Genomic DNA, 24928 nt, shown 5'->3' with positions numbered 1-24928 from the left:
TAGACAACTCCTATTTGAACCCTGATTTCCAGAGTTAAATGTCATTCTGGGGCTTTAAAAATAAAAGTTTCTGATTTACATTAACTTGTTTATAGTTAGCTTGACTGTGATGGACTCAATTTCTCAGAGGTGACTGAAGCCTGTAGTTGTTTTAACTTCTGAAAGTCCCGTTGATGGTGTTATTGGAACCTGAACAGAATTCTCTGTTCACTCAACAGGGAACTTCTGAAGACTCCAGGATTTTTACAGAAGAGAAAGCACTTGAACTTAGGATGGGATACAGGAACTCTACTAACCACCTGTGATCATTAGGCTATTTGGGGAATTTGACCTATAGCAATTGGGCTATATCTAAGACCGTGAAAAGGAAAAATAAATGCCAAGTTACACAATGTGGGGTAGAGTTTGTCAAAGGCTCTTTTATTAAAAAAAAATCTGGTTTCTTTTCAGTAATCCTGGAGTGGTAGAAAGGTTAAAAAAATGGCTGCTATTGGTTCAATCATTTGGAAAGATAGGAAGGTTTGAGCTGGCTAACTTCTTTTTGAGCAGATTATCTTTTTGTCTGTTTCCTTATTTTTTTCTTCTGCTTCGACATGTTGATAAGCACAGGCCTTTAAAGGAACAACAGAAAAAAGTCAGCTTGAATATAAAAACCTAGATCCTGTATTGCCTTTGACAACTGGAACATGTATTTTACAGGTAGCCTTGGTGTATCATTTTCTTTGGTTCATAGAATGCAAGTGGAAATGGGGAAACTGTTAGTACAAGTCTTTCCAAAGCTTAAAGTTAAATGTACATGACAATGAAGAGAAGTTGTTCATTGAATAGAGTCCACTGCCATGCCCCTCTTCTGCTCTTGGGAAAATCTTTGGGCATCCAAGCACAACAGAGTGGCCATGGTCAGAATGAGAATGCAACGTTCACATTCAGTTCTCAGCAGTGCCAAAATTCCTGTTGGGAGTGCAAAAGGGCAATGCTTTAGGTTAGGGGGAAGAAGAAATAATGAGAAGATACTAGAGTTTACCGGTATAGACTGACTGATAGAGAGACCTGAAGTATGTCTCTGTGGCCTTTCCTTGATAGTCTAAAGAGAGCCCCATGGGAGAATTGTCTGTGGTCAGGGGGCAAATCCCAGTGTTTTACAGCAAGGAAAGAGGTTGGGGAGGCACTGTCTAGTTAGATAATGGAGTTCTTGTCAATTATTCGTGTTCAGGAACCTGGGGGCGGGGGGGGAGGGCACGAGGCTTGGAATATAAAGTCTACTGCCAATACTGTGGTATTCTCCTCCAGAGTTTTGTTTCATTTAAAACCCTGAAGTAAAGACTTGTGCATTTTTCATCTACAGTCTTCTTCCTCTCCCCATCTCCAACCTTGCCTCCTTCCTAATATACACAATTCTAGAGGGTCAGCAAGGAAGTACAAATTTCAAGTTGTTTTTCTTTTCCTTGAGCCAGGTCAGACTGGCAGTTCCCAGGTGCCTCACAGCATCTCCAGGCATTGAGAATTTGCTTAATAAATGTCCTCAGTGCCTCACTCCCCATCTAGACTTCTAGGCAGAACAATATGAAATCTCTCTGCCCCTGTCTCTTTCCCACCTTTTTCCTCAAAACTAAAGGTAATCCAAACAGGATACTTTGGGAGGTTCACTAAAAAAGAAAAGATACTGTCCAAATAGCAGAGAGGGAACAAAATGGTGGTGGTGGTGGGTGTTATATATACGAATGAACATTTGAGCTCCTTCAAAGACTTGCCTCATCTGACTTTAATCATTTCTTTCGTGAGCCCCTTTCTTAGATGCTTTGACTACTCCGCTCCTCTAAACTGGGAACCCATCCTGGGGTATATCTGTTGGATGGTTGAGAGTTGCTCTCTTCTTTGTTTTGAGTTAGGAGGGAGACAGGAATCCCAGAACTGGGCTTAGAAGCATGTTGGGGGAAATCATTCAACCCTGTGCATGGGGTCGTGTGCCAGTTTTCCTCACCTGGCTGCCCATCCTCTTCCCTGGTCCCCTAACTTCCTTTCTCTCTTCCTCTTCCCAAGCAATAATTTTTTTCATTTTTTTTTTTGAGGTGTGTGTGTCAAGTTCAGGTTGGGGAAAGAAAAAGACAGACAGAGAATATATATCTTTTTGCCTCAACTCTGTTGCTTTTCTCTTCTTTGCTCTAGTTCCTGCACACACAGATCTGGGCTCCTAGACTCTGGGGAACCCAGGAACTACCCAGCTTGGCCTGACTGCCATTGTTTCTGTCATAATTTTGCTCTCCAAATTATCAGGGCATCTAGACCAACTGGGTGACTGACAACCACGGCAAGAGCCTGGCTTCTCTAATTACTTTCATTACTTCCAACTTTCACCATCACCCCAGATAAGCTGTGGGAGATGAGGTTAGCTGAGTGGTCAGACAAATCATCCTGCTTCTTCCTCCTTTTATGAAAAAAGGAAACTAGTACAGCAGCCAGACATTCTTACATGTCCACTAGCATGTTAGTAAAATCCAGAATGTTACTTTCATGCCAGTGTATTCAGTTTTAATTTTGTGAATATCAATAAATATTTTATTATTAATATTTCATTTTAAAGTTTCCTTTTTCTCCCCATCTCAAATTTCTGGCTTCCGAATATAGAAACGGAAAAGCAAAGAAAAACAACAACAACAACACTGTGCTTGAATATTTTAGTGTAGTTTCCTGCTCCCCTGGCATGAGTAAGGAAATATACTTGATATGAGAATGTCCCCTTCTTTTATATTCACAGGAAAATTATGGTAAAATCAGATTTCATGTAGAGACATGCAGGATTAATGGATGGCGCTATAAACGATCTCATCTGCTTCTAGAAAAGTCCAAAAGCATTTCCTAGCTGCTGGGAACCCTCGAGCAGCAGCACTGATACTTTGGTGCATTCTAAGCAGGAGCAAAGCAACCTCGAAATACAGCTGAAGTCGGTTAAAAGGAGACAGAGTCTCTAGATCTGATAGGTGGGGAAATTGTCTCCAAAGTACCCACCATTAATGGGACTCCTCTCTGTGTCACAAACACATTTATAAAATAGGTTGCTCGCTCTGTACTTTAAAAAATGTAGTATTTTCGACAGCCTCAGACAATCCGATTTTCTATAGCTACTGCCCAGCCCAGGTAAGTTAAGAGGATGCACTCGCTATTGGAAGAGACACCCAATCTTATTATGGATTCATTTGCTTGACCTAAGGAATCTCTCTCTCTCTCTCTCTCTCTCTCTCTCTCTCTCTCTCTCTCTCTCTCTCTCTCTCTCTCTCTCTCTCTCTCTCTCTCTCTCTCTCTCTCTCTCTCTCTCTCTCTCCCCCTCCTCCTCCCTCTCTCCACCCATTTCCTCCTTCCAAGCCTGACAACTCATGCTTGGACCATGTTCTTTCCCTAAATAAAGCTACCTCCACAGCAAAAGAAAAGAACCCGCCCCTCAAAGGCTACTATCAACATGGGGCGGTGTAGCTTAAAAGGAGTTAACTGTTTTCCAGGTAGTTTAAGCTTTAGCCAATAATTTAGGCCCTCCTGTAAAGGAAATAGTTGAACTGTAACATCTTGAACACGTTTAATTACGGGGTAGGGGTAGTCGCAGGGAAAGGGCTCCCAAGTAATTGGAAAACATTTCTTGGGAGACAGACTAATCGTTTTTCATGGGGGCAGTTGGAGAAATTAACCTTGTGTAGCTTGCTGGAGCAAAACCACCTTTGGCTCGGCAATACCTGAGCTGATTTCCCGAGATGTATACTATTATAAGTTAATTCCTACATCTTTCCTAGCTCAAATGAGCAGCTATTTACCTGGGGAGTGCAAGAAATTCTTCCGAAAGGGCTGTAAAGAAAGGCCACGCCCTCAAATTCTTTCCCCTTCCACATGCAAACTATCAAAGTTGATGGAAAAATAAGTCTTAGGTTGAGGTTTGATCTCCTGAGTCACCTGGGGGTGTGAGGAGAAAACTACGGCAAGCCTTGTGGCCTAGGGATGGAATTTGGTCTGGGTCCCTTGAAAGGGAGAGGAGGAAGCGCTTGTGGGTATCTGAGTGCTTACACTTGTGAAGGGGTGTTGCAGTTGGGCCCATTCCTTACCCCCTCCCAACTTTTCATTCTGGGGTCCTGAACCTCTGAATACTCGCTAGGGAGGCCACTTCAGCCCACCTGCAGCAGCGGCGATGCTCCGCAGACTGGGCCGACCAGCCGGTTTCAGTCCCAGCAGTTGGTGGGCCCCATGAACCCGGACTGAGCGGCTTCCAGTCCCTCCTCCCTCCCATTCCACCCCTCCTTCCTATCTCCTTCGCCCACCCCCACCACCCACCCCCAACCACCTTGTTTCAACACTTTTGCCACTGCCTGTTTATTTTCCTTTGTAACTGTTGCATCTTGTCCACTCCGAAAGCTCCCGCAGCTCTAGCCTGTTTGGCTTTCAGGAACCCAGGGGGTAGGGGGGAAGGGATGAAGGGACCAGATCGGGAACGGGGAGAGGGGAGGAGAGTCGAAGAGAGGAAAGGAGGAGGGCAAAGTTTGGCAACATATACACCTTTGCACACACACGTGGAAAAGCAGAAGTGGCACTAAATTAATCCTGCCTGTCTGATAGTCTTACATTGTTTCTCCCTGCCACTCCCCCCCCCACCAACACACACCCCTAACCTCTTCCCCCAACAGTTTCTGGACCCTCTGGCCCTTCTAGTCCTAGCTCAGGCCCAGAGGGATCCTTGCACTTTGGCCTCCGTTCCTTGCAGCTCTCACAGCTCCTAGTTTCTCCAAAGCTTCTTTGCTTGCCTCCTCCGGCCCTTCTCCATTGCTGTGCCAGAGGAATTCCTTCATTTGTTTGGCTCACTGATTTGGCACAGCCTTCCTGGTCTTCGCTCAGAACATGGTAAGTGTGTTTGTATCTCTGTGTTAAAAGCCAGCAAACCTCATAGCCCTTTTTGAATCTTTGTAACTTCCTCAAATTCAAGATTAACCAAATATTTCAAGATTAGTATTAGTTGGACTAACTACATCTGGTGTGCTTTTTTGGCATGTTGTCTGGGCGAATTATTTGGACAGAAGAGAATGGCCTAGGAGGAGAGAGAAGGAAGAAAAAAGAAGGAATAGAAGAGGAAGCGAAAGAGGGGAGGCTTAAAGGTGGAGGGAGAAGAGAAGAGCACAGTAGAGTATATGGATGGAGAAAGCGGACATTCTTAATAGGGATAGACCAATTGAGAAGAAAGTTTGGATAAAAAAGGGGGGGAAAACAGGGGGGAGACGGAAAACAATATAAAACTACATGGGAGTTTCCTCCCGCTCTGTTACAGTATCATTTCATTTCTAATTCTTTTTCCAAATTGGCCTGGCTCTTCAGCAAAATAGTTTCTGGGACTTTACGACAAAGACAAGCAAATGAATGGCCAGACAGCTAGTCAACTGGGGAGGATAGCTAAGAGGTCAGTGGATCTTCCGCAGATTTTTGGTGAAGAGGAAAAGAAACCCCCCCCCCCACCTTGAACTTTTAGAGACAGCTGTCTTCCTGTGAATTCTCTCTTCAGAGTGTTCTGGAGGCGGAGACGAGTGATCAAAAGCGCGCTTCCTCTTTCCAAAAGAACGATCTTACCTTCCATCCACAACTACTTTATTTCTCGAATCATGCCCCACAGCCCTCCATCGGTCTCCTCCTGATCTATATACATGTTTCTTGAAGATAAGAGAACTCCAGGTGGAATTCTACCGTCTATTCGTACGCTCATACTTATAATAAGTATATGAGGGGGTAGGTTGGGGAAAGATTCGAGTCTACCCTGCATTTTAGAACTGGAAGAAGCCGAGGTTAGGGCAGAAAAAAAAAAGTAAGTGACAATTTCACTCCGTTCCAACAAATAAAACCGCCACACAAAAGTCCCTTTGTATCGCCGCGGCTCATTTAATATTATTTATGCATTTTGTGCAAGGAATTGTGGGATTCCCCCCGCACACGGTAAACAATATGGAAATTTAAAAATAGATTCTTATATCGTATGTGTACATAAATGCCTAATGGAGCTTTGCTTTGATTTTTTAAAATTATCAATAAGCGGGATAAAGCTTAAGGGATAATCAGCCAACTGGCTTGAGAGACCAGTGGTCTTGGGGTCCATCCTTGCTTTAGGGGACCGCTTTCCGGCCATCCCCATTTTAATGCACTCTTGAGTGGAGAAGGTGCTGTAGCTTTAAGGGAGATGGAGGCAAGGCGGGGAGAGGAGGAGGAGATTGAGAATGAGAGGGGGTGGTGGGAGGGGGACACTGAGGGAAAGGGGGAGGTTGCTGCCGCGTTCTCTCCTGTCACTTACCAGCCAGCCGCGGCGTCACGTGTGGACGCGGCGGCTTTGCCATTGGCCGCAGGCACGTGTCTAGGATACCGGGCTTGCAACGTCACTTGAGGGGTTCTATTAAAAATAAGAACAAAAATCCAGAGTGAAAGTATTTCAGGTTCAGTTAAGTGGCTTCCAAATTTACACCCACACTAGATAAAAGGACACCCAGAGAAAGACCGAGACTGGGAGAAACAGGGAGAGGGAGAAACAGAGGAGACATCCCCCCCACACCCACCCACTCGCCCCCCCCTCCCTTTCCCCCTTCCCCTCGCCCGTGCAACTTGGAATATTGAACTCAAAGGGGGGAAAGCGAGGCGGCAGCAGGCTCTACTCATGCTTCTTGCGCTCGTCTCTGTCCGCGAGCAGGGGGTGCTGCGTGTAGGTGGAATATTGCATCTTGTTGTGGTTATTTTGACTCGCGCTCCTCCATGTGCGTGCGTGCAGCTGCGGTGGCTTTCCCTCTGACCGATCCTCACCTTTTAGGAGACTGCGCTCTTACCGGGAGCTGGGGTAAGGGGGAGGGGATAGGGATGGGTGGGGTGGGTGGGAGCTGGGAGGTGGGCAGGAAAGTGGAGTGATGAATGCCTTTGGGAGAAAAAGATGCTTTGGTGTCCAGAATTAAAACCTTGACCGGCAGTGATAGCGCGGCAGCAGAAAGGAGGACGAGGAGGAAGAAAAAAGGAAAGATACACAGAGACAGAGAGGAAAGGAAGGTTTTTTAAAAGCGGAGGGGGTGAAGGGGGAGAAGAATTATCGGCGTCTCTGTTAACACGACTCCGACTATTGTTACGGTGCCGTGGGTGCCTGTTAGGTTGTTGTTTTAAAAAAAAATAATACCCTATCTTCCAAATCTCTCGGTGTCTCCGCGGGTGGGTATTCCCCCCCCCTCACCAAACCAACTCTCTGGATGTGGATGTGAACGTGGCTATCGCTCCGAGTGGAGCCAGACACTCCTTTAACAACAGGACCCGCCGCAGTGGCCACAGCAGCCAGAGGCGGCTTCAGAAACATACACTGAAGATACTGAAGAGAGGAGGAAGGCGGACGGGTGTGGGGCTGTATGTGCGAAGGGGAGGGGGTGGGATTTTTTGGAGGGGGTGGGAGTGTAGCTTTTTTTTTTTAACCCGGAGAGAAACATTTTGGGATTTGTTGTGTACAGCATGGAGGAGAATGAGCAGAGCCACAGCGAAGCAGCGGCAGCAGCAGCAGCAGCTACTGCGGCGGCGGCAGCGAGTGAGGACCAGAGGCAGCAACAGCAGCCGCAGCAGCAGCAGGAATCGGGCGGCGGCGGCGGCGGCGGCAGCCCCAGCGATGGAGACACTGGCCGGAGGAGGGCTCTGATATTGCCCGTGGTGTTGCAGGCGCCCGGGAACCACCAGCATCCGCACCGGATTACTAACTTTTTCATCGACAACATCTTGCGGCCGGAGTTCGGCAGAAGAAAGGAAGCCGGGACCTGCTGCAGCAGCGGAGGGGGAGGAAGAGGAGGAGGAGGAGGAGAAGAAGGAGGAGGAGGAGGAAGTGCAGGAGGAGGAGAGGGAGGAGGAGGAGGAGGTGGCGGCGGTGGAGGAGGAGGAGGAGGTGGCGGGGGCAGCGGAGGCAGCCCGGATCGGCTTCTCTCCAACCGGGAGCATCGGAGCTCCACCTCGGCGCCGGGAGCGGGCGGGCAGCTGCCCGGAGGCGGGGGAGGCTCTCCCGGGGACGGCGAAGGCGGCTCCAAAGCGCTCTCCTTGCACGGAGGCGGGGTCAAGAAGGGAGGAGAGCCAGGGGGACCATTGGAAGGAGCCCTGAAGTCTAGGGGCTTGAGCGGCGGCGATCTGTCAGTGAGCTCGGACTCGGACAGCTCCCAAGCCAGCTCCAACCCCGGCAATCAACCCATGCTCTGGCCCGCCTGGGTTTACTGCACCCGTTACTCGGACAGGCCTTCTTCAGGTAAAGACGACGTTTCTTTTCCGATACTACTTCTGCTACCATTGAGCCCCAAGGTGTCAATCTGGCAAATTTGAAACCTTTGGAATCCGTCACCCCTCCTCAGCCACTCTCTACTCCCTCCATCCCTTCACCCTTCATCTGGCTCCCTCCTTCCTTCCCTCATCCCTGCACCAGGCTCCCTTGACTCCTTCCTTTCTCTTTAATCCCAGCCAAATGGCTGGGCCACCACTGTCTCTTGTAGCTGTTCTTTCGGAAAAAAAAAAAGATTGGTAGTTTGGGAGTGGAAACTGGAAAGGGTCTAAATTACTGCCCAGTGGGGAAGGGGGAGTGGTAGTGAAAGCACACACACTCGACCTAAATTGAAAACTAGAGGCGAAGTCCAGAGCGGCAAGAGAGGGCGAGGAAAACTTAACCCACAAATGGATTTTGAGTGGATGGAGGTTTTATCCCCCCCCGGCGGGCTTTTCTGGGGAGTGGCGAGGAGCAGAGAGGAAAGGATGAGACTGTAAATACAGACTGGGGGTGGGGTGGGGGTGGGGGAGGGTGGAAAGGAAGGGGGAGAGGTCCTGAAAGGGGCCTTCCTTTTCTAATCACTTCCACTAGATCTCATCCTTGAAGTATAAAATTGCTTTGAAGCCTGAGTCAGCAGGCAAGATCTGTTTGAGGGTTATGTTTCTGGTCATTTATAAACAGAGAAAGAGAGAAAACGGGAAAATAAGGAAGAGGCCCAGATAAAAGAGTTTTTTCTTTGCAACCATCCCCTTACTCTCCTGTTCCGTCTTCTTCCAAGTGAGCTCAGACTAGCTCCAGAATCTGGATTCCCCTCCCTCCACCCTTCTTCCCAATCCAATAATTGGGTGATTTGGTTGGGGTTAAGACACCAAAACTGTTGAAACTCTACGTATATAGGCACTCTTTTCTTTAGGCCTAGACAGAGCGGGCACCGAGTATGAACCTGTGGGGGATGTGTAAGGAAAGGGTGCAAGGGTTAGAAACAGAAGTGATGTCCTTTTCTCTGCTTTTTATCATCTTTTATTTTCACTCCCCGGGATAAAGATGGCTCAGATTTCGGTTAAGGGGAAGGACAACTTCCATTCAGACTGGAAAAGGGGAGAATTAGGTGGGGGCAGGCGGCTGGCTGTCTGGGACTCTTTCACAGTTTCTAAAATCCTTTAGAAAAGAACCTTCCGTCCAAAAAGATTTCTTTGCTGTTTTACACTACTGAGAAATAGGATGGTGGGAGACAAATATGTGTAAGTGAGAAGCTTGGGGGAAGTTAGAAGGGTCTGTATTCCATACATTTTTTTTCCTTCTTCAAAAAATCCATAGGAACTTTGAAATCATTAAGCATCTGAAATGTAGTTTCAGGTCTGGGAAAAGCTACAGGAAATAATCTCCATTTGTAAATAGTATTCATAATAAAATAATATTTATAATAATGTGTCCCCTGTTGTATTAGATACCCCCCTCTTCAGTACCCTACCAATTATATTGACTTTTTGGGGAAAGTGTGTTTTAGTTTACCTAAGAACGAGTTTGCAACATTTGAAAAGAATTCTTCGACACCCCTTCCCTCATCCTAAAAATGAATAATTAGGGTAAAATAATATTACCAGCCAGAATTGAAATTTACTCCATTGTTCTCGACTCCCTTCCTTTGTTAATATTTAATTAACATATATCCTCACAATGGCACAGGCCAGGGTGAGAAACCTCCTCGCCTGTGCTTTGTGCCCAGACCAAAAAAATAAAAATCAGGATTTTTCCTTTCCAACTCAGCAAGGAGCCTCAAGAAATTGTCACCAGGATAATTCAGTATTAACAACCACCCTCCATTTTAAAACCTAAACAACAATGCTTATATTTAATAAATGCATATGACATGGATAAGGGAAGAGTTTGCTTCTTATCTTTATCTACGCTCCCTCCCCCAGTTACCCCTCCACCCTTCGTTTTAAGGAGGGACCGATGTCTCTTTCTTAGCTCCTTCATTACTTTTCATGAGTGGAGAGAGAACTTGGAGATTTCAGAATGGGACTGGATTTGATGTGAGGGTTGGGGGTGGGGGGAGCTTCTTCTTTTGTTGTTGTTCTTTTAAAATATGCATGTAGCTATGGGGGTGGATATGTCTGTACCTATATAAGGAACTTTTGAGGATAGATTTGTGTAAGAGATGAGGAGGGGAGAGAGAAAGGCAAAAAGATAACTGCCCTCCCACCCCAAACCATAGAAACTGCATTCACATGGACTTTTTGAGATCAAATTGGGGGGGGCAGAAAATGGCTACTTTTATTTTCCACATCTCTATCCAGATACTACCACTTTAGCCTGGGAAAGTGAAAGGGAAGATGATTAGCAAACAAGGCCAAGCTGGAAAGCAATTCTCACTCCACCTTTCTTGTGTATTCGATTTTGAAAATTCAAGAGTGTCAGAGTAGAACTGCTTTCACCATCCTTTCTTCCTCTCTTCCTCCTTCCCTTCCTCCTCTCCTTCCCCTCCCATCTTTAACTTGATTCAGAGAGAAACACAGTTTAATTTTTACGAGTTACCAAAATTAAAGCATTCTGAGATCTCTGCTGTCTGTCTACTTGACCTCCTTCTCCCATGCCAATATTTATCCTTCCCTTCTCTTATCTTCATCCTGTCCTCCCATTTCCTTGGGGTGCAGAGTTTTCCCCTCCCTGAAAAGAGAGCTCCACCCAAGGTCAAAATTTGTCCTTATTCTTTGTGAAAATTAGTTTTTTATTATTAGATATACTGTCCTAGACAGTTCACTGAAAGCCCTGTAATGGGGTCCCTGTGGCAGTGGAGGGGTAGAGGTTGGGAAGGAAAAAGATGGGGAGAGGAATAAGTGTTGAGAGAATGCTGGTCCTTCCTTGGATATTGAAAATGAAATCAAATTTTTCCCCCAGCCTTTTTCCTGTCTAGCTTCATAAAACTTGCTTGACCAAGCTCTGGGGGAATAGTCATGCACTAAAGTTTATAAACAAATGTTGAGATTTATAAAATCTGGCATAAGGACACTTTATGTCCAAAAGCTCCTTTTCTGTCCCTTTTCTACCCTTATCTATTTTCTTTCATCCAAGAACTGGCCCAGCATTTTGACTACTTGTCACCAACCAAAAAAAGAAATCCCTTTTCCTCTTCCCTACTTTTCCTTTCCTTTCCCTTCCTTCCCACTCTTTTTTCTTCTTTCCCTTCCCCTTGATGTCCTTTTCTGTGTGTGTGTGTGTGTGTGTGTGTGTGTAACTTTATAGCCACCTTAAGTTTTAGTTAAGTTGCCCTACATCAAGATTTTTAAAGGAACAAATGACACCCCCCTCCCTAGGAGAATCCCATTATCACTAAATCAGAACCTTGTGAAGTTTGAAGACACCAGAGTAATGGGAGAAGGTGGGGGCAGACTGGGCTGTGGTGAGCACTTGTAGATCACCTTCAGGACTGTCAAATGTCCCAGCCATGAGGTGTTTATCCTGGTCTGAGAGGAGAGAAGTCAAGAAGGTAGCACCTGTAGGTAAGCTTGTTTTTCAGCAAGAGGGAGGGGAGTCGACGAGAAAAAGGAACAGGGCTGAGGAAACACTTGGCTGTTCTGGGAGCTGGGAATTGGTCTGTGTTATACCCCTACCCATCTCAGGTGCCCCAGGACCCAGAAAGACTCTTGGGAGGGAATTGCTATGGAACCATTAGCTGTCTAGGCCCTGGAAAGCTTCGGAGTCCACGGCTACCAGGGTCATTAAATGAAACAGTGAACTTGAGCGGATTGTGCCTCCCTAGGGGAAGCAAGAGGATTTAGTTAGAAGTAGGAAATGCCCTGGGTCCTCTTCTTTTTCATATCTCCCTTCACTGGGGACCCACCACCCCTTTTTGCTCTTTGCAAAGAGACTGTGAGATCCTCAGGGCAGTCATTCTCCCATTACGCTTAAGATCTCCTTCCTCTCTTAGCTACCCCACTTCCACCCCACGCTCCCACCGGTCTCTGTCTCTGTCTCTCTGTCTGTCTCTTTCTCTCTCCCCACCTCCCCTCTTTCTCTCCTTCCTCCTTTCCTCTTGTTATCATCCAACAAGGTCAGGAAAGAGTACGACTTTGATTTCTTCCACAACTCTCCTCTAATGTAACTTTTAGCTGAAGATCCTTCCATTCGGGACCCCTCCTCCTCCTGTGACCCTAATCCCTACTCCTCTCTCTTCTCACTACCCCCAGCCACTCATTACTCCCCTTTGCACGCAATCACCTCTTCCCTCACAGTCTCTTCACTCACCCAGTCCCCATACAAAATTAAGCCATACCCCTAGATTTCATCTCTCCAAATTTATTTGCAAAGGGCTAGTTCGACTGTTGGTTGGTGTTCGGGGGCTCGCTTTTGTTTCTCTTTTCTAACTTGCAACACCCCCTCAATTATTCAGCAATAGGGGATAGTTGGTCATTGGCTTCTCTCTCTCTCTCTCTCTCTTTCTCTATTTTCCCTACTCCTACATCCCGTCACTGCCCCATCCCCGCCACCCTGGACTCCTTCTTCAGGTCCCAGGTCTCGAAAACCAAAGAAGAAGAATCCGAACAAAGAGGACAAGCGGCCCCGGACCGCCTTCACTGCCGAACAGCTGCAAAGACTGAAAGCGGAATTTCAGACAAACAGGTACTTGACCGAGCAGCGGAGGCAAAGTCTGGCCCAAGAGCTCAGCCTCAACGAGTCCCAGATCAAGATCTGGTTTCAGAACAAGCGGGCCAAGATAAAGAAGGCCACGGGCAACAAGAATACGCTGGCTGTTCATCTCATGGCGCAGGGACTGTACAACCATTCGACCACGGCGAAAGATGGCAAGTCGGACAGCGAGTAGAGGAAGGAAGAGGGGGGCGGTGGGGAAGGGGGTGGCGTGGGGGGTGGGGAGGATACAGAGCGGGGAGGGAGAGGGACCCGGGGAATCCAATTTTCAGTCCAAGTTAAACAATGCAATAATTTAATAAAAAAAAAAAAGGGCCAGTGTAAAAAGATTATACCAGCATTAATAGTGAAGATATTGTGTATTCGGTATGATTCTGCAATATTCTATGTATATAATTTACAGGTGTTGTAAAATCTGAAATATCTGATTATAAAGTATTTTTTTGAGTTTTTTTGTGTTTATGGGATTTTAGATATTATCTTTATGACTTTTTTGGGGTGCTTAGAGTTACATCTTTTTTTAAATTCCCTAAGCGCCCTTAAGGGACATTATACACTATTTTTTTTTAATTCAAGAGAAGAAAAAAAAAAGATTAAAACAACTTGCTGAAGTCCAAAGATTTTTATTGCTGCATTTCACACAACTGTGAACCGAATAAATAGCTCCTATTTGTTCTATGAGTTCTACACTTTCTTTGTGTTGGCTTTTGGGGTGGGGGACAAAAGCAGGAAAGGATACTCTCTAGGACCTAGTCTTCGTCCCCCGCCCCACCCCCTAGCGCCTGGGGCATGGGGAGCTTCTCTAACTTTGTTCTTAACTGCTCCTTCTTTCGGGTTGGGTTGTCCCGGCTCAGCCCCCTGCCCTCGGGTCCCCTCCCCCCTCCCCCACCCCTGTCCCCGAGTTTGTGGGCTCTAGGGTCCAGTGGTGCTAGGCAGAGAAGGGAGAAGGTGGGAGTGCACCGAGAAGCCGCTTGGGGGACTTTCCTTCCCTATTTTCCTTTCTCAGGACTGTTTGGACGAGGTCCTGATATCTTGTCTTGTGTGAAGTCAGCATCACGACTTCCGGGGCCATGCAGTGGGAAGTTAGGCGAATGGGGGAGAGGAAGAAAAAACATTTTACATCCTCCTTCTCCTTCTTTCACTCTGTTCAACGTGGATACTCTTCCTTGCCCTCTCTCTCTGCTCCTCTACTCTCTCTTGTTCTCTCCTCTCCGCACACCCCTTTTTCTGAGGCCCTGGTCCTTCCATGTGTGTTTTCTCATCTCTCAATCTCTCATCCCTCGTCTCTCTCAATCTCTCTCTTTCTCCTTCTCTCCGTCTCTGTGCCTGTCTGTCTTTCTCTTACATACACAGATATAACACATCACACACTCACACAAGCTGCTAGTTCCCCATCTTAGCTCCCATACAGTTTGGAAAATAAAAATTTTTCCCCCTGCTCTGCCCACCATCTGCTGAGCTCGGGGTCTATTTTCTGGGAGTAATGATAGGTTCATATCTAGTGATTTTAGGCTTTGTGTATGTAGATATGTGGGGTAGCCAAGATTGGTGATCTAGGGAGCTTCTGGGGTGAAACTTTTCTTCTGGCTCACTCCCCACTTTCACACTTACACACACTGGTCTTTCCCTGCCTCTTCCCGCTCCAAGCCCTGGGCTAAAAGCAACCCTGACGCCTTTGGGATCCAGAAATTCCTGTGCCAGACTTTACAGGCTGTCAACTTGATAGGGCCCCAAAACACAAACATTGCCCGCTGCACTCTGCAGGCTCCAAAACAGGTAGTTAGTATTTTAATTTAATCAAAACAAATCCTAGTACCTTCCGTTTGCTATGGAGTGTTATTTTCCCCACTATGAATACAAATATAGTTACGTCAGCCCAAAGTTTGGAAAGTGCAACTGTTGTGATTTTCAGGGGAACTTAACTGTAGTACTCCACAGATCTATAGGAAAGTAAAGTCAGTGTAAATAATCATTCCTTGTCACTTTTGGGTTTTTTTTGGGGGGGGAGGAAACACTTCTAGCTAAAAAATACATTTTCTTCTGATTTAAAGATGTGATATAATGTAATAAACAAATATATCCCCTATCCCATCAATTTTAATATATTATATATACACACATTATATGTATATTTTGACACTGTCTTCTGTTTGGTATGAGGGGAAAGAATTGTGTCCAAATGTCAACCTGTGGAACCCAGACAGGGGAGGGTGTGTATGTGTGTGTTGTTCAATGATTCAGGGTTGTATCCCTGATAATGGAGGGTTCTCTTAGATCTCTTTGCCTTAAACCTCTTTATTTCGCAGCTATAATAGACACGTTGTACATATTAGTATAAACCTTAAAAGAAAAAAAAGAAAACTATAAAACAGAAGCTGTAATTTTAAATTCTGTGAATAATCATCTGCTGCTTAGGAGACAAGATGACATGCCTTTTTAGCAGGAAGCAAAGATTTTTCCCCCCTCAGTTTATAAAACATGTGCATTTTACAATTGCAGTATCAAATATTTATAATCTTATGAAAAATGAATGTTTCTATTTACAACTGTGGTATCAAGATTGTGAATATTCTCACTGCATTTTTGTGTGTTTAAATTCTTGAAGATTACATTAAATAAAAACACTTTATTATAAAATACACAATGCGGCATGTGGAAGGACTTTAGTCCTTCTAAAGTGTATTTCTGAGTCTTGTGAACCGAGTGCGGAACCCGGATGATCAATGTGGAGGTGTAAAGAGATTTCTATTGGTGCCATTGAAGTGTAGGGGGTGGATAATTTTGCAGCCAGACATTTAATCAATTTCTTGAATAAGGAAGACACTTTTGACACCTCAAATGTGAACACAGAACTGCCAAAGTATTTTAAATCCCCATTCCTTTACCGGGAGGAAATGCTTAAAATAGGATACTGCATTTTAAAAAAATGTTTAATCCCACAGAGCTCAACAGGTCTCCCTTTTCAGCTTCAAAAGGAATCTTGCTTGCATTTTTTTTTTGAAGACATTTGGGTGAAGGTACCTCAAGCCAGTTATTGTGCATCTGGACAGGCTGGTGCCTGGACAGAGACAATCATTATGTTGTTGAGTTGATTTTTTAATTTTTTTTTGAGGGGGGGATACCTTCAAAAAGACCTCTGAAATTATCAGGGGAAATATTCTGTTTCCTCTAGGTTTAAACTTTGAGATAGAAAACATCAGTTGCTGTTTGTACCGAGTAGTCTGTTCAATCTAAGAGAGTAGTGTAAGTCGTCACACCACCCCACCCCCATTCCTAGAAAAGGAAGATACTTCTTTGTATGTCTAGTTTCTTGTTATCCAGACTTTGCCCCGTCTCAAGCATATTTTCCTTTAAAGCTATATACATACATTTAAATGAGTAAAGGACAACTCATTCTGTCAAAGACAAAGTTTTGGTGATTTGGGTTCAGATCTGGCACTGTGAAGCTATTTAGCTAGTTCTGCTGTCAGATGGAAGCTCAGGCATTGATTTCCCAGGGCAGCCAGTTCTACATAAGGTGCTGGTAGTTGTTAGATTTAACCTCAAAGGAGGCAAAAGAAAACATTTTTAAAACTTTTGGTAGATAGATTAAGCAAGTAAATGCATGACGGCATTTTGCAAATCTTAAAGCACTATATCCATGCCAGTTAGATGAAATATTTTTATTGATTTAAATGAGGCATAAGGAGAGATAAACTGAGGAAATAGGAAGGGAGACTGGAGAGGCAGGAAAAACTAGAGAGTAGGGAAAGGTGTGTGTATGTGGAGAAAGTGAATATTTGGTAGTGTGGGAAACAAAGAGCGAAGAGATTAGGTTTCCAATGTATTGAACGTGTCTTGTGTTCAGGGCCTTTGGGAACATGCCTGGGTCAAACGGGGATACAGTGAGGTTCTCTGGAGGCCCGGGGATAATAAGGGAGGCCTGGATTACACCTGTCGTCTACAGCAATCTGTCCAGTCTCCAGACTAGCTGCCCAGTTAGGTAGCTGGGGGAGTACAGGGTCTAAAGGTTTGGGGACCTTAAAAAATCTTTTTTAAACTTAAGGCAATGGATTGGAACTTTTGGACTTTTTAAGAACCAGCACCACTGCTGCCAATAAGAATAATTGTATGTAATACAACCCCATAATTCCTGCCATTTAAACCAGCAATGGAAAGAAAGCAAAGCCACACCAGAAAACAGGGCAGTTCTAGCTACCCTTTCGAATGGAAAGCCAGTTCTCTCTTAAAGTGATAGAAAGGTCCTGGATCTGGCCTTTCTGTTGAAAACCCCAAACTGCTTCCTTTTTAGGTTTTTAAATTCAATCTACTCCTTTGCTTTCATTTTTGCTAATCCTCCAGTCCTTTAATCTGGTAATCCATTGCATACTGTAAAAGAGGGGTTCTCTTAATAGGTTCTCTCTCTCTCTCTCTCTCTCATTTTTTTTTCTGTTTTCATACAAAACTAGTACCAAAGGCTGCGAATGCATGAGTGTGTGTGAGCAAAATGAAAGCTTTTTTTAAGGAATTTATTGCCACTGCCTCTGGAACCTTAAAGGACTCACTTTACTGGGTCTCTAGCCCTCCTAAAAACTAGCGCCCTTCTGTCTCTTAGGGCCGCCAGGCCTGCCTGTACGTGTCACTGGCCAGATGGGAGTGCATGCAGACATTCGTCGTGCTGCGCGTGTCGTTTAATTCCGCAAAAACCTCGGGAGGCTCGACTTGAGAAGAACAGGGGAACCGTTAGATCCCAAGGACGTCCCTCAGTGTACCCACCACCCTTCCACATAGTAGTACATAGAGCCAGACGGCAGGTATGGGAGAGGACTTAAGACGATGTGCATGGGGCACCATCACTCTGTCCCTGCACTGAAGCGTCTTCCTCTGTAGAGATGGATGGGCGCAGTTGACTGGTCCCTATCCTGGTTCTCGAGCTCCCACCCCCACCTCCACCGTCCTTCAGCACGGTCTTCCAGCCCCCGCCCCATCTAACCACGTGTTAGCTGCTGCTGCATCTCAACAGGAGATAGACCAGTAAGTAGGGGTTTGACAAAGCTAGTTGGAGATATTCAGGGCCTCAGAATAAAGATAGCTTATTACTTTACCGACGTGGTCCAAAACAGATGCGCTTTATTTTCCCAAAGAAAAAGAAATAGAGACGCTTAGTTGAGCCTGTGTCTAAGTACGAAAGCATGCTGTATTTTTTTTCTTTCCTTGACTGAAAAGTGCAAATCGATAGCAGCTCCAACGCAGGATATCACAGGTGTGCCCAGGCATACAGCATACAAAACAAATATCCAGGCACTATATATGCAAATGTCCTCGCCATTGAGGGTGTAATGCATATCTGAGTTGGGGGGAGGCAGAGATGGAGGGGGGCGGACGGGTGGGGGGTTGAGAAGGAGTATTTTGCTCGCTCGGGTTCTGCTAAAAAGTAATTCTGTCTCCCGCTGATTTAATATCCGACCTCAACACTCACTCCCCCGCCCAACCAGCTCCCAAAAGCGCCCCTGGGATGGTCTGGGCTCCGCCAGCAACTCGCGCCTGTGAGTCTGAGCTGCTCAACGGAAGAAGGTTAATAGCAATTGTTGACAAAGGACCACAGCTCAATTTTGAAAAGCAGATTTGCGTTGGGCTAGAGAAGAAAACAACCTTACGCACGGACACCACCCACCTTTTTCCTCCTCTTCCTCCTTTCCTCCCTCCCCCCACCCCATCCACAGTGACACTTTTCCCTCCCATCCTTTGTCCCATCTCTTAGCTGGAAGGGAGAATCATTTTTAGGCCACGAAATAGCAAAAAGGAGGGCGGGCGACCAGAGGTTTGGGGAAGTCCTTCCCCGCAAAAGGAGGCCAGAGTTTTTGAAGGTTTTGGTTGGTGCCCGGAGGAACTCATGGCCCAGGGAAGAAATTAATTTTAATTTAGGGTCTGGGAAAGAAAACACGTGGTGTGAGTGCATGCCAGCCCGTGCTGGATGGGTTAGGTTTCGTGTAGATCATTTTTTATTAATAATCTCAAATACTTCATTACATCAACGCTGCCAGCCCTTTAAAAAAAAAGACCACTTTCAAAATCCCCTACAAATGTAATAATATTTCATTAAACTGCCTCGTAATTACTTGATTTAATCAAGCGTGGTGCGCCAGCACTCCCTGCTCTTGCACGTGCAGCCGATAATGATAGTGTTATTATTGTTGTTGTTATTAATATTCTCATCATTATGCGTTTGGATGACGGTGCTCATCACGGCCGCAGCAGGGCCCAATGGATCCTGACTCCCGATTTAGGCTGGAGACCCTCGAAGAAAGATTTGGGGATCACAAAGGAGGGGCAGCTCTATTTGGAATGATGTGACTCAACAGGTAAGAAGAGCCTCTCCTCGCCTCCGTTTTTCTCTCTCCTCACCTTCTGCCCCCACCCGTCTCCAAGACAAAGGCTATTTCAGTTGAGAAGAACAGTGACCTGTTCTCTCCCAATCAAAAAGTACCTTTGCCCCTTTCCCTGTCTCTGGGCCCTGAACAGAGGATGTCTAGTTTTTCTTAGCTAGGGAAAACTTTGATTGGGCTCCAACTCTACAACCCCTATCCTTTACCTTCTGGTCTCCCCCCTCCCCACGCGCCCCCCCCATTTGCCAGAGACCAGACCAGAAACAAAGACATGCCGAACTCTAAAGACTGTGGTTCCCACAGTTTCCTATTGCCACCCCCAGGCAACATAATCTCTACTGGGATACCCCTCTCCCACCACACATTTCTCACCAAGGAGAGATTAAAAATAAAGTGGTGGGTTGGAATAGGCCAGAAAAATGCGTCAATAGAATTTCTCCTCCTTCCTCCTCCTCTTTTTTTTTTAAAAACTTCTTCTGGAACGGGATGATGGAAGGAACTTCAGTCTAATTTTTTAAGAGTCTTATAGGATTGTAGAGGTCCTGAATTTTAACCTTATTTAACAAATGAAAATAAGTATTAAAGAGTTTAAATGACTTGTCCAAGGTCACACAGTTACTAAGATTTGCACACAGACCATTCAGTTCCAAATTCATTGATCTTTCCACAGTCTTGCATTGTACATGTTGAGTGTGTCATTTCAGATATAGGAGTTAACATTAGAAGGTTTAAAAGGAAGGATAGTAGATAGAGCCTCTATTTTGAACAAAGTAAATTTCTACACCATGAGTGTAACCTACACTTTGTAGGTCTATGTCTTTGTCCATATGTATCTATTCCTTTGGGTGGTCTCATATCTAATTCCCCTATTCTTTCTCCTTCTTCTGTAAAAGGGACTATGAAGGTACACTGTGGTAGTTTGCCCTCTTTCTTTCCCTATCCTTTGTCCCCCTCCACTTCCTTTCCTTCATATATGCCTTTTTTTTTCAGTTTGAATGGGTAGTCCCTGAATCCAGTTGCCAAGATACTCAGAAGAAGTTGTGTGTGTGTGTGTGTGTGTGTGTGTGTGTGTGTGTGTGTGTGTGTGTGATTAGACAGTATCCTCTTAACTTCATAATGGCTTCTCTGTCTCCTTCAGATCTTTGCCCTTCCTTTTCTGGTGAATGGACATCCAGTCTAAATTTGGTTTCTTGTTTTAGCTGTCATTTCACTTCAGCTAAAACTCTGTGATTCAGAGGTTTTGTGGAGTTTTCAAAGTCTCACTCTTTCCACTTCCTTCCCAAAGTCCATGTACTCTTGGGCTTTGAAAATCTTGCATTATTTGGTTCAGAGGTAGTGGTGGAACTGACAGAGCTCATAAGAACAAAATTAAAGGTTCTCTCTGCCTGACAAATCATTGAACAGTTTACAATATTGTTGTTGTTGTTAATGATGAAGATAATAATATAGTCAAAATTCCCCCAATCAATAATTTCCTTTCCAATACTTACCATTCAGGCTATTTTGCCTAACGCCAAAACATTTGATCAAAGAATGGAAAAATTCAATCAAATTGCTTGGAAAATTGATCTGTAGGCTGCCAAACATCAGAGCATTTGGAAACAGGTTGAAGACTTAGAAGCAAACTTTAGGGAGATAATCTGATTGTTTAGTTTCCTGAATATTGTTCATTCTGATGATTGCCTTAACTTTACTTTTTTCAGCGAGGTGCCTTTTGATCCTATAGACCAGGGTTTCTTAACCTGGAGTCCACGAGCTTAAAAAGTTGTTGTTGTTGTTGTTTGGAAACTATATTGTAATACAATTAGCTTCCTTTGTAAACTCATATATTATACTTTATTCATTTAAAAAGAGTATACTGGGAAGGGATCCATAGTCTATACCAGACTGCCAGAGTGGTCTACAACACACAAAAAAAGTTAAGAACCTTTACTATAGGTCCAGCATAATTCCTTAGAATTCTTTTCCATGCTCCTGCAACCCATGCTATGCTCAGAGAATTCTGTATCCCATCACTTATTCCCCAGATCTCTTGTTAACAATGTCCATCAAAGCACTTCTTTTAGAAATGCATTAGAGAATGTAGTATCTACTAGAGAAGACAATTATATGACTATAAAATTTTTAACGAGGAATGAAAGACAACAAACAGTACATTTCAACCAGGAAGACCTTTATTGCAATGTTATTTTTTTCCCTTTATTTATGTGATGAATATTAACACACTTGCCCTCTCTTCATTCAGAGATTTTTCTCTGCAAACTTCTCCTGAGCCAGGATAAAAAAAAAAAGTTCTCTTCTATATGCCCACCAGACAGAAGCCAAAGAACTATGTCCTCCTCTAGGTGAAAATAAACTAACTGAAAGATTATAGCTGAGTCATTATGCAAACTGAACCCAAACACAGTGTTAGAGTCCTCCCAGGCAGCCTTTTACTAACAAACAAATGAAGTTATGTAGTGAAACCTAGAAAGTCAAAGAATGCATAGTTACATTGGCATGTATAAGGCTGTTTATATACATGTATGTTAGCCTACTGGATATCTTTTCTTCAAGGAATGCATGGGTGCACTAATGGCATGATAAGCTATTTTGTCTAAATAGCAATGAGTCTAAGCAACCCTTTAAAATTAATGCTGCTCCTATAGCTAAAACATAATGGGCTTTGATTACATGCTAAATAGAATCAAACATAATCCTGAGTTAATTATGTGGAGATAATTTTATAATTATATCAATTCAATTTAAAAAGCAATGCATTGTTAACTGCAGATTTTAAATGGGAGTGATGATTCAAAGTAAAATTCTCATTAATTTAGAACATGTGAAAGGCCTCTCAGGTTGTTTCTTCTTTCCCCTAAATGATCACATGTGAGCATAAACTTATTGCATCCATTCTCCCATTACCTGTCTATGCTCATATCTAGAAAGTGGAAAACACTGGAAAATCACAGACAAAAGGGGCTGTCTGAGAAGAGCATTTCCCAGCATTGACCCGCTCTCAAATGCTAAAGAACCTGATCTGCATTTCTATTCTGTCCAGCTTGTATGTGGAAGTAACGCCCAACGGTCCCTGACTCGATGAGCCTCAGGGAGAATGGCCTGTGTCTCAGAGACACTCTAACTTAGTATGAATGGAGTCTGCATCCAGAAGACTGGGGTGAAGGTCAAAGCCCCCCAGCATCACTGCAGGTGGTTCATTTCCTCTCCCCCAAAACATATCTCTACCTCTGAGGTGATACCCACTCCAGACTGACTAAGAATTGACCGGCTGATCTGCCTTTATGTAAGACCTTACAAAAGACTTCCTTTCCTTTCTCTCTTTTTTTCTTTTTCTTTTCATTCTAGTCAAAAATTTCTGATGGAATTTCTTTTCATGAAAGAGCCAAAGAAATGCCAGCCTGAATCAGCCCCATATCTCATCCTGTCCATTGGTCAGCTCTTAAGGGTGATGCAAAGGGTCTCTTTGTAAAGAGGCCGTAGACACTAGGGTTTAATTTTTAAAATATTCTCAGGGAGTCAGGCAAGAAAAGGCGGATGTATTCCATTTGGGGTCCTGGTTAAAGCCTAGTACCTCTATGATCTCACCGCATTTTGGTTTAAAGTTAACAATTCTGCCAGTGGATGAATCCTTATTAACAGTGAAGGGGTGTAGGGTTGGGGGTGGAGGGAAGAATGTCTTTGTGCAGGACAGAGGCAGGAAGACTACCCAACCCTAAGATCCCCCAGCCTTAAGGAAACAAAAACACTGGGTTAAAGAATGAGTGTCATGCAAGCCCACTGGAGTCATAAGCCAACCCAACCTCACTCCTAGGGCATACCAGTTACAGCGCACTTTGTGCCCTCCACCGCAGAGTGCACATCCACAGAAAAGTTAAACAGACCTCTCCACACAGGTGAGAAAATCTATTAGAGACAAATCAAATGTTAGACCTTGTTGCCTTTTCTCAATAAGATTTGCAGCTCTCTGTCCCTTCCCCCCACAGGACTATTTCATCCATACTTTTTTTTTTAAATGCTTCCTAGTCAAACTTGAATATGCAATGAAGCTCCAGAGCTTTGTGGCGGAAATATAATTAAACTGGTGAAAGATGTAAAAGATGAAGAATGGGGATGACATCAGGCCGATTTCACAGTTGGCACTCGGATGGCTGGGCCCAAGCCTTGCTCTTGCCATGCAACACAGATCAAAGTGCCCTACCACTGCTAAAAAGGCAAAAGGGGACTTAAGTATGCTAATCCCCAGGACAAATATATTTTAATCTTGTTAGAATACAAGTTAATGCTGCAGCTCAGTGGCTGAACTTTGTCAGACTGTAGAGATCCATCTTTACTTTAGCTAGGAATGAGGCAGACCTCCTGGCGTATTCATACTTCATAAAAGTAAATTTACAAAATGAACCCCCGGACAATCCCGCATCACCCCCACCTTCCACTCTCTTTGAAAGGAGGGGAGGCATTTCAAAGGTTCCCAGGATGGTAAGGGCCTAGCCTTACCACAACCTGCCCCCTCCCCTAGCCTTTGCCTCCTCTGCTTAGTAAATGAAGGGCCCGGCAAGGAACTCTTCTCAATTTGGGGAAAGAAGCAGGGAAACTGAAATTAATTAAAAGATTCTCCAAAGCAATCTGTTCCCCTTTAAGCCTAAGGTTTGACAGCCAAGCCAATTCCTTTTTATCAGCGCCCTCACTTTAATTTTTACAATGCCAGTTTTCATTACTATTAATTATTTGTTGGACGCCAACAGTGCATTTGGCCCCATTCTGACGTGCACAAAGCGCTCAGACTCTTGCTGCTTAAAGTCTCACCTCCCCATGTAAATTACCTCTTCCACAAAATAACTCCCAACTCATAGGTCCAGCGATTATGTTATAATGGGTGAAATTATTTTTGTGTGTGTACATAAATAGACATTCTTTATGTTGTATGTAATAGATGCGATACTTGTTATAATATGTGAATTATCAGTACATGCCTGTGTACCTATCTATTTCATACATTTCTCTTTATCGTGGCTTCTCTGTAAGGTTACACAAGGTTAAACTACACGGTGAGAGCCTGCCTGTTAAATATTGCTGATGGCAGCTATCTAAAAGGCAATTTCTGTATTTCTGTTTGTGTGTGTTAGAATTCCCACTGCCTCAGGCATAATACCCGACTCCAACCAAAATATGCATTACATCCCTTCATTCTAAAGATCATCCTTTGCTCTTCTTGAACCCAGTCCCTGTAGAAACATGTGGTTCATATGCTTCAGCAGGGAAAGCCAACGCATAGCTTTCTTCAGAGACTAATACTAAACCGTTGTGATGATTGGCAAGGCTCACTGGTAAAGCCAATAGCCTTTTCCCTTCCTTTCAGAGCTCTCTGGTACCTTGAGCTTCAAGGAATTGTTTCAAAGTTTGTCAGGGTGTTTAACAAGGCCCTAGTTTTCAAGGGTTAGGAATGGCTCCCCACACCCCCTTCCAAAGTGTAACTTTATTAATGTATCTAAAGGTTCCTGAGCAAGCAGAAACAATGATAATTGATGTAAGTAAATAATACATTTTAGCTCTCAAAATTTCAGCTTTGTGAGCAGGAGTCGTAAGAAGTAGACTCTTTTCCTGTTTTGTCCTCCAGGTTTAAATTGCCAGATACCACTAC

At 44.5% G+C, this 24928-nt stretch overlaps 1 protein-coding gene across 1 annotated transcript; it reads left to right on the top strand.

Annotated features, from left to right (window-relative positions):
- The first annotated feature begins 7488 nt into the window (after positions 1-7488).
- Positions 7489-13097, top strand: EN2 (engrailed homeobox 2). The gene is made up of 2 exons (XM_021009653.2): positions 7489-8260; positions 12781-13097. The coding sequence occupies exons 1-2, from the start codon at positions 7489-7491 to the stop codon at positions 13095-13097; spliced, it is 1089 nt and encodes a 362-aa protein (XP_020865312.1).
- Positions 13098-24928: the final 11831 nt, after the last annotated feature.

Source organism: Phascolarctos cinereus, unplaced genomic scaffold, assembly GCF_003287225.1.
Source record: "Phascolarctos cinereus isolate Bilbo 61053 unplaced genomic scaffold, phaCin_HiC Scaffold_1;HRSCAF=81, whole genome shotgun sequence".
NCBI lineage: Eukaryota > Metazoa > Chordata > Mammalia > Diprotodontia > Phascolarctidae > Phascolarctos > Phascolarctos cinereus.
The sequence above is the reverse complement of the archived record's forward strand: the minus strand, read 5'-3'. Positions and strand labels throughout refer to the sequence as shown.

Bases quoted from the DNA above. Each gene is read 5' to 3' on its own strand.
- EN2 (XM_021009653.2), top strand. From the start codon at position 7,489: ATGGAGGAGAATGAGCAGAGCCACAGCGAAGCAGCGGCAGCAGCAGCA. The intron at 8,261-12,780 runs GTAAAGACGACG...CTCCTTCTTCAG, and splicing joins CTCGGACAGGCCTTCTTCAG to GTCCCAGGTCTCGAAAACCA.